Source organism: Arachis ipaensis, chromosome B1 (assembly GCF_059453495.1).
Source record: "Arachis ipaensis isolate K30076 ecotype BB chromosome B1, ASM5945349v1, whole genome shotgun sequence".
In the NCBI taxonomy this organism is placed as follows: domain Eukaryota; kingdom Viridiplantae; phylum Streptophyta; class Magnoliopsida; order Fabales; family Fabaceae; genus Arachis; species Arachis ipaensis.
In genome coordinates this window covers 30,166,852-30,188,893 of record NC_142436.1, presented here as the reverse complement: position 1 = coordinate 30,188,893, position 22,042 = coordinate 30,166,852, and the positions used below count along the sequence as shown (strand labels likewise).

General features: G+C 29.2%; 2 protein-coding genes and 1 pseudogene across 5 annotated transcripts; 1 reads left to right on the top strand and 2 right to left on the bottom strand.

The window, feature by feature from the left end:
* Positions 1 to 1,773: 1,773 nt before the first annotated feature.
* Positions 1,774 to 10,932, top strand: LOC107617470 (putative xyloglucan endotransglucosylase/hydrolase protein 6). 4 transcript variants are annotated; one of them, XM_088501314.1, is made up of 7 exons: positions 1,774 to 2,306; positions 2,402 to 2,515; positions 2,673 to 2,854; positions 3,486 to 3,617; positions 4,182 to 4,282; positions 4,374 to 4,570; positions 10,092 to 10,932. In XM_088501314.1, the coding sequence occupies exons 2-7, from the start codon at positions 2,472 to 2,474 to the stop codon at positions 10,480 to 10,482; spliced, it is 1,047 nt and encodes a 348-aa protein (XP_088357440.1). In that variant the 5' UTR covers positions 1,774 to 2,306; positions 2,402 to 2,471; the 3' UTR covers positions 10,483 to 10,932. The 4 variants fall into 4 exon arrangements, with proteins under 4 accessions (XP_088357440.1, XP_088357439.1, XP_088357438.1 ...); XM_088501313.1 differs by having other exon boundaries at positions 1,774 to 2,336; positions 2,414 to 2,515; XM_088501312.1 differs by having other exon boundaries at positions 1,774 to 2,336.
* A 1,669-nt stretch (positions 10,933 to 12,601) lies between these two features.
* Positions 12,602 to 13,524, bottom strand: LOC107617462 (sec-independent protein translocase protein TATB, chloroplastic-like). Its single transcript, XM_016319223.3, has 3 exons — positions 13,359 to 13,524; positions 13,214 to 13,282; positions 12,602 to 13,138 (listed from the first exon to the last, which is right to left on the bottom strand). The coding sequence occupies exons 1-3, from the start codon at positions 13,498 to 13,500 to the stop codon at positions 13,068 to 13,070; spliced, it is 282 nt and encodes a 93-aa protein (XP_016174709.1). The 5' UTR covers positions 13,501 to 13,524; the 3' UTR covers positions 12,602 to 13,067.
* A 2,487-nt stretch (positions 13,525 to 16,011) lies between these two features.
* Positions 16,012 to 18,804, bottom strand: LOC107604843 (uncharacterized; annotated as a pseudogene).
* Positions 18,805 to 22,042: the final 3,238 nt, after the last annotated feature.

Genomic DNA, 22,042 nt, shown 5'->3' with positions numbered 1-22,042 from the left:
GCGTCCTCTACTCTCTCGGACAGGTTGGTGCTCTTCTTCTAATGCTCTTGTTCTGTTTGGTTGTGAATCATGAAGCTGTTTGTTGAAATTTTTGGCTTGTTCTACTTGAATCTGTTTGTTCTGCTTGTTGAAATTATGAATCTGTTTGTTATTGTTCTTAGATTTTTTGAGTTTGTTTGTTCTACTTGTTCTGCTTGAAATTATGAAATTATAAATCTGCTTGAATCTATTTGTTCTGCTTGTTCTGCTTGAATATGCTTGAATATGTTTGTTGAAATTTCTGGCTTGTTTTGCTTGAATCTGTTTGTTAAAATAGGTGATGTTAAATTTCTTAAATTTGTTGAAGTTTTGAAGTCTTTTTTTTATTATTAGTGTTTATAGTTGTTTTTGTTGATGTTGCTGTGAATTTAGGGTTGCTGAATAGGGTTGCTATGAATTTATAGTTGTTTTTGTTGATATTGTTGTGAATTTATAGTTGTTTCTAATTATTAGGGTTGCTGTGAATTATATTTCTTGCAGAACAGGTATCCATCTAGTATGGGATTCTCATCGGAGCTCTCTAAATCAGATTTTTGTACATCGCTCTCTCTCAAAATATGTTTTGTATGACAGTATTTGCAAGAAGTTTTAACTACTCCTGTTTGATGTCAAAATGAATGAATATTAAGGATATTCTTAATGTCTCTTTTCTCTTTTGGTATATATAAGTTATTTAATTTAAATTTCAGGTGAGCGATCATTCCCAATGTTAAAAACAAATTTTTTGAGAAATTTTGTTGATGTTTATCCTATTGGAAGGTAATTATCATGAGATTTAACTTATTGGTACTTTGTTATGTTGTTGTTTGTTGTTTAAGAAGAAATTAGTTTTGTGAATTATTGTTCATATTTTGACTATTTTATATTTTTTATTTATGTGGGACTGATTTTATCAGTTTAACCAGTAATTTATTGATTGAATCAGTAAACTAATAAACTAATAACTTAACTGATTTAATTACCAATTTAGTTCTTACAACTATGATTGAAGGTGCAGTTATGCACATTAAATAATTTGTACCCCGTCCACATTCATTCATTAATTAATAATGTCACTTTATTACACTCATTGCGTACAAATATAGGTACGTACGTGCAAAGACGCACACGCTCGGAAAGTGATCCTTTTTGGAAGAATAATGAAATACCCGTTGAAAGCATAAGTATATATAATAATGCAAATTATTGTCAGTTATATATTGTTTGCATATATAAAAATAAGCGTTAAAATAAGACTTTATGTGTTAAATAATATTACTCGAAAATTCAAAATCATTGAGACGGCGTAATACAAGTTTTACACCTCCTTTAAATATTTATAAGTATAAGACATCTTTTATCATATAATGAGATAATTTTTAGAATTGAGTTAGTACATTTAATTTTAATTATAATATGGTATAAAAATTTATCTAATTTAATTTTGTTAGGTTATTCACCAGTAAATATTTATGTTTGAAATAATCATTTCTAGTTACGAAGGCTGTACAAATCCGATCTAATATTTTTTAAATATAAAATTTCTAAAAAATTTATGAATATGAGACATTTTTTAATCTATGAGCTAACTTTTAGAATTGATTTAGACTCATTCAATCTCAACTTTTTTTTTTAAAAGATAGTAATTTTATTGCAGTAAAAGGAGTTCTATTACAATTATCACAATCAGGGATATAAATGCAATAAAACATAAATTAAGGTCACTTCCAAAAAATTAATAATAGCAAACTTAAGAGATTAGGTCTTCAGACAAAGGAGAAAGGAAAAGTCTTCTTTCATCTTCGTCTTCAATAGCTATGAAAACCTACTTGATTTAATCAAGCTCTTGATTTCTTTTTTCTCTGTGCTACCCACTATTATATTTCCAAGAGTGCAGTTTCTGATTTCTGGATATCAAAACTCAAGAATCAATTCAGTGCTGCTGATTTCTACTTCTTTTGAATTCTGCTGCGAGATTCATTGACTGGGCCAGAATTTTTTTTGGTTATTTTTCTGCTTCCTTCGAATACCAAGGAGTTCCTATCCAGTCAAATACTCCAAAGAAGGTAAGCTATTCCAGTCATGTTGAATCTGGCCTCACTTCCATTTTTCACTGCTGCGACAAACATCAATCCACCATTGCCAAGGTTGAAGAAGATTGTTCCTGGGAATTGCACTTGCCATTGGAGAGTTGTTCCATATTTCTACAATTTGTGGGCAAAAAACCAGCGTATGCAGGGCTAATTCCGGAGCGGCGGAGCAACGAGGACAACGCTGATCTGCTTGAAGTATGCGCTCATGAAGCTTTTCTTTCACCGGTAGGCCGTTGTGAATTAATTTTCAAATGAAAATTCTAATTTTTGGCTGACAGTTAGTTTTTCAGATGGCTTTCCAGATCCCCTTTTTTCTGAATCGTTCATGGAGTATCGCTGAAGTTGGATGGAAAAAGAGATATGCAATGTTGTAGCCAGATTTTGCAGAGTACTCACCGGAACTAGTATGTATCCAGATTAGTCTGTCTTTATCCTCTTCAATCTTTGTTTGGCATATTTTAAAATTGGTTTCACTACTGAAAATTACATTGATTTTGTCCAGGTCCCATTTTCCTGAGACATCCATCAATTGTTTAACCTATAGTAATTGTTGGTGCCCAGCTCATTTGGTGGAATTCAAAAGGGAGGGTTCATCTCCAAATCAAGGATCTTTCCATATATTTACCATCCCTTGTTGAGAGACTATCCATTTTACACCCTTTTCGAGGATATTTCTTCCTTTCAAGAGACTCTGCCATGTCCAAAAAGATGGTCTATTCTCTTTTTTTGCTTCAAGAAAGGAGGTTAGTTGTAGTATTTATTTTTAAAGATGTTGTAGAATAGAGAATGAGACTTGGTTAATAATCTCAACTTTAATAGAAAATATCCGTAGATTATATTATTTGAATGTTCTAATATTAGTTTAAAAGTAAGCTTTTAATTTTATTTTATATAAAGTAAAGATGTTATTTTTGTCAAAGACGACGAAAACAAAATTAAAATGAAAGAGACTATATTTTACAGGAAGAATAATCTCATTTACACCCCTTTTTTTTTTGTTAAAGTGTTGGGTAGGCCCTAGTGACGGCAAACCCTTAGCTGTATGGAAAGCTAAGCTACATGTTGTGACGCACTATATTCCGTTCCAATCTTTTCTCAAACTATTAGTACTAATGCTACTTCTCAATTAATTAATCATATTATTATTTTCCCCTTACACTTTTGTTCTCTTCTAAACCACCTGTATATAAATACCAACGACGATTCCCCTCATTCCATGCCACAGCCACAACAGCATCAAAAAGTTTTAATTTCTTTCTCATTCAACATACCATATATACTAATATTATCCATAATCTATGGCCACCTTTTATCCTCTCATTAGAAATGGTGGTGGTTCATTATTTCTAATACTGCTATCATGTGTTTTCCTAGTATCTTCTTTATTATGTGTTTTGGGACGACCAGCCACTTTTGAGCAAGACTTTAGAGCCACGTGGTCTGAGTCTCATATCAGGCATATTGATCAAGGCAGAACAATCCAACTCATGCTCGACCAAAGCTCCGGTACATAATTCATTTAATTAATTAAATTAACAAGTTAATAAAATTATTTTTTTAATTTAAATTAATAATATATATATATTTCAAATATATTCTTCACACAATTTTTTTTTTTTAGATTTACATAAATTTTTTACATAAATAATGTCAGATAATAACAAATTTTTTTCGATCAACATATGTCAATTTTTTAAAGTTATTTTATTTATCTTAAAATATAGACTATAAATCATAAATTTTTAAATTATAAATTATAAATTTAAATACTAAAATTAATTAACTAAAAATTAATTCTCTATATTTTTTATTTTATCTTATCCTAAATTTTTTTAGCCAACAACAATAAAATTTTAAATTTTTAAGTCATAACAATTTTAATAATATATCTAAAATTATTTTTTTAAAATAATTTAAACTGATTAAAAAATACATAAATAATTATATCTTTGCCAATTAATAATAATTCTCTTGTTTAGACGCACGAGTGATCAAAATATATGATGATTTGTGAATTTTGTGAACTACACAATAATTGTACGGCGTGTGCTATGTGATGGTTATTTTCAGGATGTGGGTTTGCTTCCAAGGTGAAGTACATGTTTGGGCGTGTTAGCATGAAGATCAAACTCGTCCCTGGAGACTCTGCTGGCACCGTCACCGCATTTTACGTTAGTACACCACAAAATCAGACACCATTATAATGTGTTCGTATAGCAGCCATATTCTTATATTATAGTTTGTGTATGCATGTGTGTGCAGATGAATTCTGATACAGATTCTGTTCGTGATGAGCTGGACTTCGAGTTCTTGGGGAACAGGAGTGGACAGCCATACACGGTTCAAACAAACGTATATGCTCATGGAAAGGGTAATAGAGAGCAAAGGGTCAACCTCTGGTTTGATCCTTCTGCTGATTTCCATACCTACACTATTCTCTGGAACCATAAACATATTGTGTAAGTAAATCAAATACACTCTAGTAGATATAATTATTTATATGCTGATAAAGACATAATTATTTTTTTAAAATATTATCGCATAATATAATATCAGAATTTTTATAATAAAAAGTTTAGAATTCAATCATGGTTAAATTTTAAAAGAAAAAGAATTTTAACATAAAAGATAAAATAAAAAAAATCTAAAGACATAAAAAATATTCACGTAAATTTAAAAAAGATTCTTATATAAAAAAATATGTTAGAAATATAATTATTTATGTATTTTTTTTATCATTTTAAGATTTTTTTAAAAAAATTATTTTATTACATGTTGTAACTTGAATAGGCATCTTAGTAGCTAAAACTCATTCTACATTTGTAAATAGAAATTAGGAATGCCAGGCATAGTTAATCAGTTAGAGATTATAACTAATCAGTTAAATAAGAGAAATCTCCAATTGAGCATTTTCACATCAACACTACTCTGAGTTCAATTCCCGTTTCTTTCTCTCACTCTTTCTCATCACATACTCTCACATCTTGTTTCACCATAGATAAAACTTGATTCCTCATCTTTAATCTCTTCGCCCTATGTTCTTTCCACACATGTATTTTTTTCTATTAACATTGTGTTTTCGAAAAGAATAATTTTATAATATAATTTTATAACTTTTATGACAGAGTTCAACCCTTAATGGTAAAAAAAAAACTAATTTTAGTATAAGATAAATTAAGAAAAAAGTTCTATAAAAAAACAAAATGATACAAATCTTAGAAAAAGAGTTCGTGCATGAAAGAATACGTTAAAAAAAGTGGTTCTATGCCAAATACTACCCTCTTATTTCTAGACAAGCAATTAATTTAGGATTTGGATTCTCTCAATTTTGAATTTCACTTTAGAAAATAAAGTGTGATTTCTCACCATTTATTTCATAGGTAGGATCAAAAGTAAATATGAAAGAGAAACCATTCAAGGATAGAAGATACACTTTACCTTCTAAAATACAAATTCAAAATTTAAAAGATCCATATCCATTAACTTAAAGGAGGCCACTCAGATAAACACGCCTAAAACGTCTTTTTTTAAAGATGTCTTTATGTTGTGTTTTAATTGGTTTTGGTATAATTTATTCGGTGTTCCTCATCACATATTATTAAATTCCTCAAAAGATTTTCTTTCCGAAAACAATAAAAAACATTTAATTTGGACTAAAACAAAAAAGGTAATAGATTAACTATTAGATTTTTTTTAAAGATTATTTACATAAAAAAATATATCACATTCGTCAATAAATATATATATATATATATATATATATATATATAAAACAAGCTCAAGCGTTTAAAAATTTTTATAAATAAAAAAAATAATTAATTTATATTCGTACAATATATAAAATAATTACTATATTATTATTATTATATTATAGATTAAGATTCACTAATTTAATTTTTTTTATTTTTAATATAAGTATTAGAAATAAATAAAATTTTTATAATTAAATGTAGTGTAACAAAATATATATAATATTAATTAGTTCTTAAAAATTTAAAAAAAATAGTTTCTCATTTTAGTAAAATAACTATTTATTAAAGTAGACAAATTAATTATTTTCTTCTCATATACGATTTTTTTAAGACATAAAAGCAATTAATTAGGACATTGGTTAAGATAATTAAAGTCACTATTTCATTAAATTTTTAATTTAAAGAAAAATTCTAGTTAATTTTGATATAGAAATTTCGAATTTAAAAACATTGATAAAAATTATGTTGAATTTTGATTTATTTGATTTTCATTTAAATTAATCACTACATAAGTTAAAGTTTTGTTTTGAAGTTATATTCGAGCTTTAATCTGATTTTTAAAGTTTCAATTTACTTAGTTTGATTTTTTAACTTAGGTATCCGTAACTCATATTAGGGTTTTAAGTGTTTAGTTGAAAATAAAAAATAAGGTAAAAAAATTTTAATTGTCACATCAAATAGTCACTAGAATGTATAATGTAGCAGTCGTTAGTCCATTTCAGCATGTCGTTAACGATTTTGTGAGACAGTGACAAAAATAATATTAGGAACCAATGTGAGTCATAACTATTAAGTTGGGAGACATAATTGTTAGAACTGATTAGGAACCAATTGGGAGACATAATTTGTTGTTGCTTGATTAGGAACCAATTATGAGTCATAACTATTAAATTGAGTAAATTGAAATTTTTGAAATTAGATTGAAATATAATTGTTAGAACTGAACCAGTGATCGAACCGATCAAGCTACTGGTTCACTGGTTTATTAGTTCAACTGATAAATCACTGGTTGAACCGATAAAACTGGTCTCACGTAAATATAAAATATAAAATAGTTAAAAACTTAAAATTAAAATTTGAAATGCATATCTTCACTAACATTTTATGAAGAATCAAGTCTCAACTTCTAAAAGTAACTAATATAAAAAAAATCATAAAATTTTAATACTACAATAGTATCTTATTTTGACACAATAAAAAAATAATTAATTCACAAAGCCTATCATCTAACTATAATATCAGTAGATTTTAACACTAACATCAAAACAAATAACCTTAATCACAATATATACTAGCAATAAAATAGATCAAGTAAATTAATAAATTTTTAGTGAAATTTATATTTATATTAATAATGGTATATAATTAAAATATAATTAATTTTAAAAATAGAAAAAACAAAAATTAAATTAAATTAGATATTTATGTATACTATATAATTAGTATTTGTCAAATATAGTACTTAGAAGTGCAATGGCTAAGTGGCAAGTAGAGGTTACTTTTGCTCCAAGGTTCTTGGTTCGAGACCTTGTGGAGACACCGGTTCTTACCAGTTCACACCGATTTTATTCCTTAAACGGTCCAAAGAGTAAACCGAACTGGACTATAATCCAGTTCTAGTCCGATTCACTAGTTTTCTGGTCGAACCAACCGATCCAGTTCGGTTTTTACAACTATGGATATAATAATGGTAATTAAGTTGACCATTCAGTTGTTTTAATGGTAATTAAAATCTAATAATAGTTTATAATAAAAGAAACATTCTTTTGCAACAATGAACCTATAGTAATAGTTAGGGGTGTTCATAGATTAGATCATATCCATATAAATCCACAGTATTTATCCGTATCTGATCTGTAATTTGAGAATATGATCTGATCTGTAAGATGATCGGATTGGATCGAATCGGATCCACACTCTAATCAGATAGAAGTAAATATGTTTAAAAAAGTAAACAAAAAAAATTATTGACTTTTTTTTATAAAAATAAAATTTTTTTATATTTTTTATTTTATAGATATATTTGATATCTGATCCAAACATAAAAAGTGCGAATATCGAATTTGATCTAATGAGTTTAGTGCGGATTGGATAGAAATTTCAGCCATATCCCATCTGTAAATACCCCTAGCAATAATAACTAAAAAATTATAATGATTATATTTTTAACTAGGAGGAAGTGCAAAAAAAAAGTACTAAATACAAGAACATTTAATCAAATATTAAAAAAAATTTTACTTTAAAACATACAGTTGGACTTTTTTTGCTCATATATATATATAATAATAATAATAATAATAATAATAATAATAATAATAATAATAATAATAATAATAATAATAATAATAATATGATAATTGCTTTGTATATCACACAAATATAAACATTTTTTTTTCTATGATCTTAAGAAAGGTTTTGTAAGTCTCTAACTTTGTTGTCGATTTTTGTAGTGTTAGCTCTCATATTATCAATTTGATTCATATTTAATTCGGATGATAAATTATTTGGTGACGTGCTTTCTTTTTTACTGTGATATAATTGTTTATTATTATTATTATTATTATTATTATTATTATTATTATTATTATTATTATTATTATTATTATTATTATTATTATTATTATTATTATTATTATGTACATTAAAAAATAACAGGCCAAATTATTGCCATAACATAATAGAAGTATGGAAGTTTATCATTCTTCTCTAACGGAGGAAACAAAATTCTTTTCAATAATTTATTTAATGTTTAGTAGAATAAAAATAAATTTTATTAGAATAAATTTTAGTATGAGTTTAATATTTTTATTCATCATAAAATATTTATAGAATTACTCGTAGATAAATTTTGGAAAAAAGAAAAAAAATCATGATTTTTAATTTTATTTTTAAATAAAATTTATTTTTTATTTTAAAATAAATTTTATTTTTATTTTTTAATAATATTAATTTTTTACCGTATATAATTATTCAATTATTTTTTAATCATATATAAATAAATTACTCTTAATAAGACTTTTTTGTATTATTCAATTATCTTTTTTTTTAAAAATAATTAATTATTAAAATAATTAAATTTTTCACAACAAAAATAATAAAAAATTATGAATAAAAAAATTAACCATCCTGATACTTTTTTGTATTTTTATTCATATTTTAATTATAAACATAAATATAATTTAATTATATTATTTATGAAATGTGACTATAGATGTAGGTAAAATTTAGTTATATTACTTATATATAGTTTCATTGTATTGTATTGCTTATAAAGTTAGATTATAATTATGACAATAGAATTGTTCTTGTATTTTTATATGTGTGACTAATTGGTGGTGTTAAAACATTACTCTTAATTATAAATAAGGTTTATAATTTAAAAAATCAAAGACTCAATTAAAAAGATACGAAAAAAATGATGTTAAAATATTATAACTCTTTAAAATAAAAATATTCAAAATTTAATTAAAAATTATTTAAAATTTAAACTCAATAAAAATTTATATTCAATGTGTTTTGTATTAAATATATTTAATAACCTATTATATCATATTATATCATATTGGTTGAAATTAGTTTTTATAATGTTAATTTTTTAATAACACTTTATTAGAAAAAACCATCTTTTCAGAATTTTTTAAAAACTAATTAATATTATATATATTTTATTACAATATATATTGTTATAAAAAAATTATTTATTTCTAATGCTTATATTAAAAATAAAAACAAAATTTAAATTAGTAAATTTTAATTTATAATATAATAATAATATAGTAATTATTTTATATATTATACGAATAAAAATTAATTATTTTTTTATTTATAAAAATTTTTAAGAGCTTTTATATATATATATTTTGACGAATGTGATATATTTTTTTATGTAAATAATCTTTAAAAAAAATCTAATAGTTAATCTATTACCTTTTTTGTTTTAGTCCAAATTAAATGTTTTTTGTTGTTTTTGGAAAGAAAATCTTTTGAGGAATTTAATAATATGTGATGAGGAACATCGAATAAATTATACCAAAACCAATTAAAACACAACATAAAGACATCTTTAAAAAAAGACGTTTTAGGCGTGTTTATGTGAGTGGCCTCCTAACTTAAAAGCCATTAGATTATACTGTCATCCTCGTTTATTTAATTATTTCTATATTATTCGATAGATATCTCACATAAAAACACTAATTTAAATCTGTTATACATATATGCACACGTACAGATTTTCCGTGGACGATTTCCCCATCAGAGTATACAAGAACAACGAAGCGAAAGGGGTGCCATACCCAAAGATGCAAGCCATGGGAGTGTACTCAACACTATGGGAAGCAGATAACTGGGCAACAAGAGGTGGGTTAGAGAAAATCGATTGGAGCAAAGCACCCTTCAATGCTTACTATAAAGACTTCGACATTGAAGGGTGTTCAGTTCCGGGTCCGGCAAGCTGCTCCTCCAACCCGAGTAACTGGTGGGAAGGGGCAGCCTACCAAGAACTTAGTGCTATTCAAGCAAGGAGGTACAGATGGGTTCGAATTAACCACGTTGTCTATGACTATTGTCAAGATAAGTCAAGGTTCCCAGTCACCCCACCTGAGTGTCTTGCTGGCATTTGATTAACATCATATTCCATTTATACAATATTCAGTACATAACACATTAAAAAAAGTGACTAATCATACATCACTATTTTATATACAGAAACTATTATTATTATTATTGGAAAAATGTTATTTTCACATCAAAAGGTGGAAATTAGAAACTTTATACATATATATAAGGATCAGAAACAAAAAAAATTAAAGGCTTTCTGACCTCTCTCTATCTTTCAACATCTGCCACAAGTTTGTTTCTCGATCTCTTTAGTTTCTTTATCAATTTTTTTTTTTGTTTAAAATGTCGAAATAGCACTTCGCTCTAATGTTTGTGGGGAAAAAGCCTAATATGGAGGAGCACAAGCGCATATAAATCAAAGCTAATTAGCTAAGCCTCTTTCTGGCTTTATGCCTTTGTATATTTATAAGCATTGTTTGTGTATAATAAATTTTTTTATGGTTTGTGATCAATGAAACATACATACACACCTATAATGCACGGACATGACACGGACACGAGATACGACATGATACGGAACACGCAAATTTTAAAATCTTACATGACATGAGGACACGCATATATATAAAATATAAAGTATTTTTTAGATAAATTGTAATGATATTTTGATATCTTATTGATATTAAAATATAAATTAAAATTTTTAATTATTTTTAATATCTTATTTTAATTATATCAAGTATTTAAAATATTTTTTGTTTTAATAAATAATAATATATACTATATATAAATTTATTTTAAGAATATATGTTAAGAATAAGACTGGACACGCAGACACGTGATGGTATTTAGGTGTGTTCAGGCGTGTCCGAAGAAAAATTTTTTATTTTTTATTAAGACACGGTTGGACACAGCAGACACACGTGTCAGACGAGTATCGGTGAGTGTCGTGTCCGAAATGTGTCCGACATGCGGACACGATAACTCAACGAAGTGTCTATACTTCATAGATACACACATACATACGTATGGTGAGTTTTATGGTAGCTTATTGTTTGGTGATTAAGAGTGACTTTTTTTTTACCATTCAATGATATAGGAGCACATGTACAGCAGACCGTCAAACGAGAGAGTGCACTAACTTTTAGTCAAAGCTAGCAATTAGTGCTAAGTGCGGTAACATTAAAGATTTACTCTAGGGGCTTGGGCGGGATTTTGGGTTCCAAAGCCAAGACTTTGATATGGGTCAAAGTTTGTGTCTGACAAAAAAATATAGTTAAAAAATTGGTTGGATGTCCAAAAAATTTTTAGACAATAACTAAAGTTTACAGCACAAAAAGAGAGGCAAAAATTATGGATTTCGTTGTAGACGAAATTCAAAAAAAGAGGACGAAAGTGGGTATTGGATTCGATAGTCCCAGAACGTTTAGATCATTAAATAGTTCTATAATAAAACATGTTTTTTAAGTTTTTTAATAACTGCTAAATAGTCATTTTTTAATTTTAATTACAAATTAACCTTATATATTTTATTTAATTATAAAAACTATTTTTTTATTTTATAAATTATTATTTTATCATTCATCTATTATGTTTATTAACAATAAAAAATAAAAACAATAACGAATTAGATCTTCTATTGATCGTAATAATTTTTTGGCAATCCTAATCGATTAAAAGTTTATCTTTGATCCGTTACATCCTCGAGCGTTATGAAATCGTGTTTCAGAGAGAATCAATCGATTGGATTAACAAAACAATCGATTGAATTTCAGGTTTCCCATAACTCAATCGATTGGATTGGACTTCAGGTTATCACAAAACAATCGATTGAAAGTTGCAAGGCAGTATGATTTTTGCAAAAATCAATCAATTGGTCATATTACCCAATCGATTGAATGATGACTAAAATGTGAGTTTTTTATAATTCAATCGATTGTTTATATTACCCAATCGATTGAAGGCTTCAAAGCAACTTGAGGTCTCACAACTCAATTGATTGGGCAACACAACCCTTCTACTCCAACTCCTTGGGGTTCACCTCTGGAGGGCTTTAAGGGGTGCGAAGGATCTATAATGCCTCCAGATGATAAAGTATGTGATATCATGTATGGGTTTCACGGACCAGCAACAACAGGCTATCTAGATTTTGAACCATACAGACAAATGAATATGTTGTAGCATACCATAAGTTGCATGTTGATGTCTCCTGCAAATTTTTTTGTCCCCACCAATTTAATGGGAAAATTTTTCGCATTTATTGTCATTTAATTCTTTTGGTTAGCTTTTGCTATTGCGATGTTAAAAAGGAAAAGTCAAGTTGGATTACTGTAGAAGTAGTAACATTTTTTGTATCATTTAAGAGAATTGTAATTTTAATTCATGTGCCTCCTATAGCAAAGGTAGATCAACAGCATGACCGATGAACTTCTCAGTTCAAACCCCAACGGATTTATAATTTAAATTCATTTTAAACACCATCGTTGTGTTTTGCTTGTATGGCGTAAGAACACATTGGCAAGTAAAGTCATTAACTAGAACAGATTTCGATAGAACAAGAGAACATGAACATGAATGGTTTCCTTTTTGTTTTACACAATTCTAACGAGGTAACAAAATTGCTCGACCTTGACATTTGTTCCCATGACTATTGACATGAAGAATCGAGAGGCGAGTTGTCAGTTTCTGGCTTCTGAGACTGTGGCTCCGCAGCAGTTGCTGTTTGATAAAGAATGATGGTAAGGGGGCAGCTGGCGATTATAAAGGATGAAAAAGTGAGCAAAAAGGACTAACCAGGAGGAGGCAGGATGGCTTCTTTAGACTCCTCAGAGCTGTAGGCTTTGCTTGGATCTCTTGTGCCATCTGCATTATCAAAATCACATAATTTGCAAGTGAATTGAATAGAATGAAAAAGAAAAGAAAAGAAAGAAAGACTAACTAAGGTCAAGAGTAGAATTGTAGGTGGTCTGTGTTGGTGGAGTTGAAATGTCGTCAAGACCGATCTCCCATTCCAGTGTGGTCTTAAACTCCCTGGAAACATCTTGAAGTTCTCTAATTGTGGGTTGGAATGCACGCAACATTTTGCCCAGATTTCGAGCAACCTCCGCAACACCTTTTGAGACTTCAAGTTGCTTTGAAGCCTTTAATTGATTGGGTAATATCAACAACAGATTGAATTATAAAAAATCCACATTCTAGTCATCATTCAATCGATTGGGTAATATGACCAATCGATTGATTTTTGCAAAAACCATACTACCTTGGAATTTTCAATCGATTGTTTTGTGATAACCTGATGTCCAATCCAATCGATTGAGTTATGGGAAACCTGAAATTCAATCGATTGTTTTATTAATCTAATCGATTGATTTTCTAAGAAACACGATTTTACAACCCTCGACGGATGTAACGGATCAAAGATAAATTTTTCATCGATTGGGATTGCCAAAAGTTATTACGATCAATGAAAGATCTAATTCGTTATTGTTTTTGTTTTTTATTGTTAATAAACATAATAGATGACTGATAAAATAATAATTTATAAAATAAAAAATAATTTTTATAATTAAATAAAATATATAGAATTAATTTGTAATTAAAATTAAATAAGGACTATTTAACAATTATTAAAAAACTTAAAAAACATATTTTGTTATGGGACCATTTAATGGTCTAAACGTTCTCGGACCATCGAATCCTTTGCTATAAAAGTGGTTGTTGTTTGTCTGATTTAAAAAAGAGAAGAAAAAAAATTATTCAATAATTTTTTGTTATGTTAATTAGGGTAAACTTTAAGATTGATATCCAATTGTTGACTTGTTGACTCAAATTAATTATAGATTCTGTGCAGCATGATTAAGGTATGAAATGAAAACTATAAAAAAAAGTTTGAAAATAAAATTTAGTTATATTAATTTAAGTATTAGATTCGATTGAAAAAAAATAATTCACCGTTGTAATTTTAAAATTTAAAGTACTTCTTTGAGAATAAAATTTTTTTATTGTGTTAGAAGCTAAAACTTGAGTGAGAAAAATTCTAAAAGAACCTTTCGTTGCTTTTAAGGAGACAGATTATGTAGCAGTATTAATTATATCAATAATATTTAGGAGATAATAAAAAATTTGTTTAATATAAATAATTAATAGATTATTTTGTTTAATATTTATTAATTATTATTAAAATAATTATATAATTTTAAATGTAATAAATATGTAATTATAGATATATTATAAAATAATTGATTAAATTAAAGTTTTTTAATATGAAAATTTTTTTGTTATTGTAAACCATAAATAATATTAAGTTTCAATTTAATTGGTTTGAAAATTTTGTATTTGTAAACTTCAACAATAATCAGGACTCTTCGGACAATGCGCACACTTTTGGTTTAAGCCAACATTTCATTATTGTAAAAGCGTGCGCATTGTTCGAAGAGTCTTGATTATTATTGAATTTTACAAATATAAATTTTTTAAACCAATTAAATTGAAACTTAAGATTATTTATGGTTTACAATAACAAAAAAATTTTAATATTAGAAAATTTTAATTTAATCAATTGTTTTATTATACATCTATAATTATATATTTATTATATTTAAAATTTTATAATTATTTTAAGAATAATTATTAAATGTTAAATAAGACAATTTATAAATTGAACTATAAACCTTAGTTATTGTCCAAAAATTTTTTGGACATTCAACCAGTTTTTCAACAGACTCAAACTTTGGCCCATGTCAAAATATTGTTTTTGGAACTCAAAATTCCATCCATATCTCTGCAGTAAACCATTAATGTTATTGCACTTAGCACTAACTGCTAGTTTTGACTGAAAGTTAGTGCACTTTTTCGTTTGACTACCTGCTGTACGTGTCCCTGTACCATTGGATGCTCAAAAGAAAGTCACTCTTAGCCATTGAACAACATACCACCACACACACACACACACATATATATATATATATATATGGAACTGTGGCTAAGGTGACCAAGGCAGAATAGCCAATCCGAGCACGACACCTGGAATGCGTAGGATAGAAGACTAATGCCTAGTTTGGATAAACAGCTTAATTAAGTTCCTTTTGAAAAAAATAGCTTAAACAATAAATGATTATATTAAAAGTAACTTATAAATAACTTATTTTGTATTTGGTTTTTTAATTCTAAAAGTGCTTATTTTATAGAAATGTGCTAAAAAGTAGTAGTATTATGAGAAAAGCCATTTTTTTTTAACTTCTCTTATAAGCTCCTAAATAGCTTCTTAGAAAGTTGCAATTTGATTTTGAAAATTGCATCAGATATTAATACTATTTTCATAAGTTAAAAGTTCAAAAAATTACTTTTGAAGGTTTCCAAACGGGCCCTAAAAGTAGTTGATTCTGATAATCACGGTGAATTCCATAATGGAGGTGTGGTAAATGTTTTCGATCACTTAATCAAATTAATTAACAAAAAGAATAAATCAGTAAATATTGGAAAAGAATGTGGTAACATTGAAAGTGCAACGCACGAGTTTTGGGTAAAATCGATAGAGTAATCAGCCAGTGTCCGACCATGAAGGCTATCAAAGTTCCTGGTGGAACGTTCCTTTATAAGTCGGCAGCCCTGTTCGTGAGATAAGTTGAAATTAAGAGTAGCAATAGAGGTGGTGGTGCCGTGGACGGAAGAGGTCCTTGAAGAAGTTCTTCAAACTCATCATCATCAAGATAAGGAATTGCCAAAGGATCCTTAGAAGCACCAACAACTCTATTACCACTTGCTCCATCATTTAAGTCAGGATCCGGAATTAGAGCAGCTAAATCTTCTTCTTCTGCATCTTCATCAGCAACAATCCACTCTTCATCAAAGTCCAACTCATCAAGAATATAGTCATAATCAAGACTTCTTCTAGTTTGTTTTTTCTTTGCCAATCTTGAGTTTGTCATCACAAACACAACATCATTCATGGTTTAGCTTTCAAACGGTTTCTCCTTTTTGTGTGAACCTTTCAAAAGTACATAAAAAGTATTAGTCAAACAATAAGATAGAATTGAAGAATTAACAACTAAATTTATAGAAGTAAAATACAAATTATATTTAATTACTAACCATCTCAAAAGCGCTCCAATTGCGTTCACATCCAGATGAGCTACATGTCAAATTCAAGACACAAATTGCAAATTGTTGAAGTTCTGGATGCTGATCTCCATAAGAATCCCACCATTGAGCTGGAGTTTTGGTATAAATTGCATTTTGAGCTACTTTACTACCAAAAAATTCTTTTCGAGTCTTAAAATCTTCAATTTAAACATCCATCTTAGTGATTAAATCTGGATTTTCTGTCATTCTTTCCATACAAGCATAAAACTGCTTCTTAAGCTCATAAGCGATTTCAAAACCAGAACTATAATGAATTTGAGGATTCAAATAATAGCCCGCAGCATGCAATGGCCTATGAAGTTGGTTGCCCCATCTTGCATCAATAATATCCCAAATAGTTATATAACTAAAACATAAAAAATTAATAAATTAGTTACAAAATAAAAAATATTTTCAGAATTGAAGTTGAATCTGATTCCAAATTAATGGTGTTTTCCCACCATATACATATAAGCATGGTGTGCCCCTACCTTGTGGTATTGCATTTTAACTTTGTTCTTTTCTTTTTCCCATACATTATTATTATTATTATTAACCTATTCATGAATGGTTTCCTAGCCGTTCAAGCAAGGCTGCTATATGCCACACAATCACACACCATTCAATCTTCAAAATTTTCAACTCTCTCTGACTTTTACTTTTCTACCTCTGTTGTTATTACATTTTACAATTACACTTTACACCGTTACACATATCATCCAACATTATGTACAGCTCTTATGCATTAATTAAAAAAAATAATTAGACACTTTACCTTGTCTCAACTCCTTGAAATGCATCTCGTATTTTTTCCTTTGCACTTTTCATTTCTTCATAAATAAATTCCATTGCCGGCTTTTCTTCTGAATCCACCATACGAAGCACATGAAGAAGAGGGTAGGCAACCCTCAAGCAAGTTACCACTTCTTTCCAAAATATCTTATCCAACACCACACTTGCAATTATCTTTCCATCTTTTGTCTTTGCAAATTTACTAGAAGTCCATTGATCAGAAAGAAACATTCTTATTAAGGAATCTTTGTTGCCATTGAGACATCCCAAAGTAAGGTAAGAAGTTGCAAAATGGGTCATACCCAGCCTCACCAAATCTTTTTCCTTAGTGTGGATGTGTAGTAGTGTAATAAGAGCAATTCTAGCATATATGTAAGTAGTAATCTTTCTACCTTTATATATTGTGTCCTTGTGAAGTGTTACTTTTTTTTTTCAAGTCTTCTAACATCAAATTAATGCAATGTGCTGCACAAGGCATCCAAAATAACTTTTTCCTCTTTTTCATTAGCATTTCTACTGCAGTTTTGTAGTTAGCCGCATTGTCGGTGACAACTTGGATGACATTTTCTTCACCAACATCTTCAACCACATCATCTATCATTTTAAAGATTTTATCAGCTGTCTTAGTAATATGAGAGGCATCAATAGATTTCAAAAAAATAGTTCCTTTAGGAGTATTAACCAAAAAATTTAGTATGGTCCGTCTTCTCTTATCTGTCCAACCATCAGTCATTATTGTGCAACCAACCTGCTTCCAATATGCTCTATGTTCCTCTAGTGATTGTTGAACAATCTCCACGTGTTTCTTCAAAAGAGGCACCCTTAATTCATGGTAGGATGGTGGCTTGAATCCTTGTCCATATCTTATAGCTTTTTCAAACATTCTACTATATTCCTCGCTCCTTGATACATTAAAGGGGATACCATTGTTGTAGAAAAAATCACTAATTAGTTGATTGTTCATAAATATACTTCCTCTCTCAAATTCTTCTTAAATATGTTGTTGATTGTTGTTTGAGTACTAATGCGTGTTTTCTTGAATATGTTGCCATCTAGTTCTTTCCTTTTCTTTTTTCACCGGTAGTGTAAGCTTCTTTAGTAGCTTCACCTGGGCTTGCCCCATCCATGCTTATTTTCTTCATCAAATTCACTTGAAACCCACTCACAACATTCCACATTTGCTTCTTAACTTCATCATTAACAGCTGTACAAGCTCCAACATCTTTTTGAGTTCTTGCTAAGTGGTGTTTCAATTTATAAACTCCTCCTGAAAAAATTTTATGACACTATTTACAGTGTATCTTCTTTCCATCTTCTCCAATAGATATCCCGTGCTCCCATCCTACATCAGTTCTACTTCCAAGAGCATTCTTAGCAACTTTTCTTTTACTAGCAATTCTAGCTGTACTTCCTGACTGAGAAGTTAGAATGTTAGTCAGATTTTCACTTGCATTAGCTTGAGTCGATGCCATTTCTGTTTAGAAAAAAAATTAAAACAGTAAATATTCAACAAATTAGTTCAATGTCATAGCAAAAATTCAATAATTTAACAAAAATTACAGAATTGTGTTCAATTTCAATTGTAATCATCCAAGTTCAACAACAAAAATTTAACAATCTAATTTGAACAAAAAATACTAGCATAACAAAAATTCAAGAATTATATTCAATGCCACAACAAGAATTCAACCATTTAGTTAAAAGAAATTCAACTTCCAAGTATAAACAGGTAAAAAGCATTTTAACTTTTTAAGTAATTCAGCACAGAGTAAAGCAAATTTAAGCCACTAAGATAACTAAAACACTATTTAAGTCACAACATCATATCAAAACTAATAAACCTGCTTGTCACATAAAGTTCCAACTTTCAAGTATAAACAGGTAAAAAGCATTTTAACTTTTTAAATAATTCAGAACAGAGTAAAACAAATTTAAACCACTAAGATAACTAAAACATTATTTAAGTCACAGCAATGACATAATCATATCAAAACCAATAAACCTTGCTTGTCACGTAAAATCCCAACTTCCAAGTATATGCAGGTAAAAATGTAGAGTGCAATCTGATAAACTCCGATTTTGTGGTTTATCTTGTGCTTAATTTGGGAGATTTTATCAACTTTTCTCACATTTATTCAATGAAATTGCATGGTTTTGTAATTCTCCCTGAATTTGTGCTTAAGTGTGAAAATATGCTTTTTGGGTCTAAAAATAGCTAAATTTAATTCACTTTAATTCCATTTGATGCCTTGATATGTTTGTTAAGTGATTTCAGGTTTACCCTCAAATCTCATGGCTTAGAAAATTTTAATGCTTATTAGCAGCTACTAAACCAATGATGTGCATCAAAGCTTGCCAACAAGATTTTGAAATTTTTAATCATAGACAACTACTATCTCAATACATTTTGTGTTAAACATCATTAGGCATAATAAATTAAGACATGATGCTCAGAGATTAAGCATCTATAAACATAGAAGGAGAAGATAAAACAAAGATTCACAATAATCAACATCTAAAATAATAAATCAAAATAATAGTAATTTTTACCAAAATAAAAATAATAATTATTATTAACAGTGGGTGACAAAGGTGTGACAAAGGCAGAAGGAATGGAGACTGGAGAGGCTTTGAATCCTATTGTTGTTGTTACATGTTAGGGGGCCTTGGCAAATACAATCATCATCAACATCATCATCACTTGCAAGTAGTTCACAAGGTGCTGAATTGGCAAATGATTGCAGCGATCATAACACGTTCTTTGTGAAAGTGTACATGGAAGGCATTTCAATTGGCAGAAAACTCAATCTTTTAGTTCATGATGGCTACCATGAATTGGTTAAAGCTCTTGAACAAATGTTTGACACTACCATACTCTGTAATCAACTCTATCCCTATGCCTCTTTCTCATTTACCTTTTTTTCCTAATTAAAATAAGACTGAAGAGGATAAAGATTAAAGAGGTCTTAACTTTTAACTTACCTGATGAAGTAGTAGCAAAGAGGAGGAGAAGAGCAGCGATCCATATTCCAGAGCCAGAGACAAAGAGGCAGAGCCAGAGAGGTTCGCAAGTTACAATCGCAAAGTGACACTCACGCAATCCAACCACCACTAGTCCGATTCGATAACACCAGCGGCAAACCTCACGGCGAGTCGGTGACGCTCCAAATTAGGGTTTTCGGTCGTGCAAAATTCAAATTTCAGAGGAAAAGAGAGATAAAGTCAGAAATTGAGACTTGAGAGAGGTAAAAATTTGAAATTTTGGCCATGGAGAATTGGAGATAAACTGTAAAAGTGAGGGAGATTAAGAGATGAGAGACTGTTACTCTGCTAGGGCTCCTCTTCCATGGCCTTCTATTCAGATTGGGCCATTGGGTTGGGTTGGGCTGCAATCAGGGCCAAGAAAAAGAACTTCTTCAACCTGAAACGCAACAACTTGGCAGAAGCGACGATTCCGGCGGCGCTGCGTTCTTCAGCGGCGATTCCACACGGTGCAGTTTGGTTCTGGACGATAAGCAGAATCGCAATGGAAAGATGGAGCAGAAGCGTAAAATCGTGCGTTTCCATGAGTTAAAACGCGATTCTGACTACCTTAATTCACCTATATATATTACTTGACAATTTATTTGTCGATTTAGAAGTCTTTGTTACTTTTTGGATAGTTATTTGAATAAACATGCATCTAACTTGATTCTATCCATTTCAAAATAGGATAAGACGATTCTTGTCTAAAAAATAGACTCGTTCCAATCTCTATTCGTGTTTGTCATAAATCATGGCGATCTTTCCGTCATCTTCTCTCACCAAACTTAATGGAAGAGACCTACATGACACTTAACATTACTAATATGGACACTAAGTCTCCGTTAAGTGACATGTTGGCAAATGGACAATGGTTAAGGATTGGATATGTCCTCCTAAGTCTTTGTTAAGTGACCTGTTATTTGGGAGACAAATCAACTTCTGACCATTACCCATTCACCAGCATGTCGCTTAACAGAGACTTAGCATCCACATAAGCAACGTTAAGTGTCACATAGGTCTTTTTCGTTAAGTTTGGTGAAGAGAGATGATGGGGGCTACCATGACTCACGACAGACAAGAACAGAGACTAGGACTGGGACGGGTCTATTTTTTTGATAAGGATTGTCTTGTTGTTATATTAGTTAGTTTATTTTTTTTCTTTCCATTAATATTGTATTTTGTCAAGAGGGTTAGAAGTTTTGATGGTTATGTATGTTTGTAAGTTATGGTATAAAGAATTTAGTGAGAGTGTTACATAAGGCTTGTAGCCAAAGGGTTTCATCAAATAGAAAGTATTGATTATCGAGAGTAGTACAGTAGTTTGACCATCAACGGTTCAAATTGTCCTCGCTATTGCTTTATCTCTTAGTTAGACCTTAAGACAGTTTGATTTTGATAATGTATTTCTAATTGAGTGCTTGAAGAGTAAGTATGTATGTCTCAGCCAATTGATTATTTTTCCTCTAATCCAACTCATGTTTTTTAATTAAAGAAAGCCTTGTATGGCTTGAAAACAAGCTCCAAGAGAATGGTTTCAAGCTTGTTTTCAAACCTTAACTACTACTCTTCTTAAGTTTGGCTTTAGAAAACAAAATTGGATGTTTCTTTGTTTATTAGATATACTAACACCTCTACTGATTTTGTTTTGGTATATATAGACGATATTGTCATCACAAGGAGCAACTC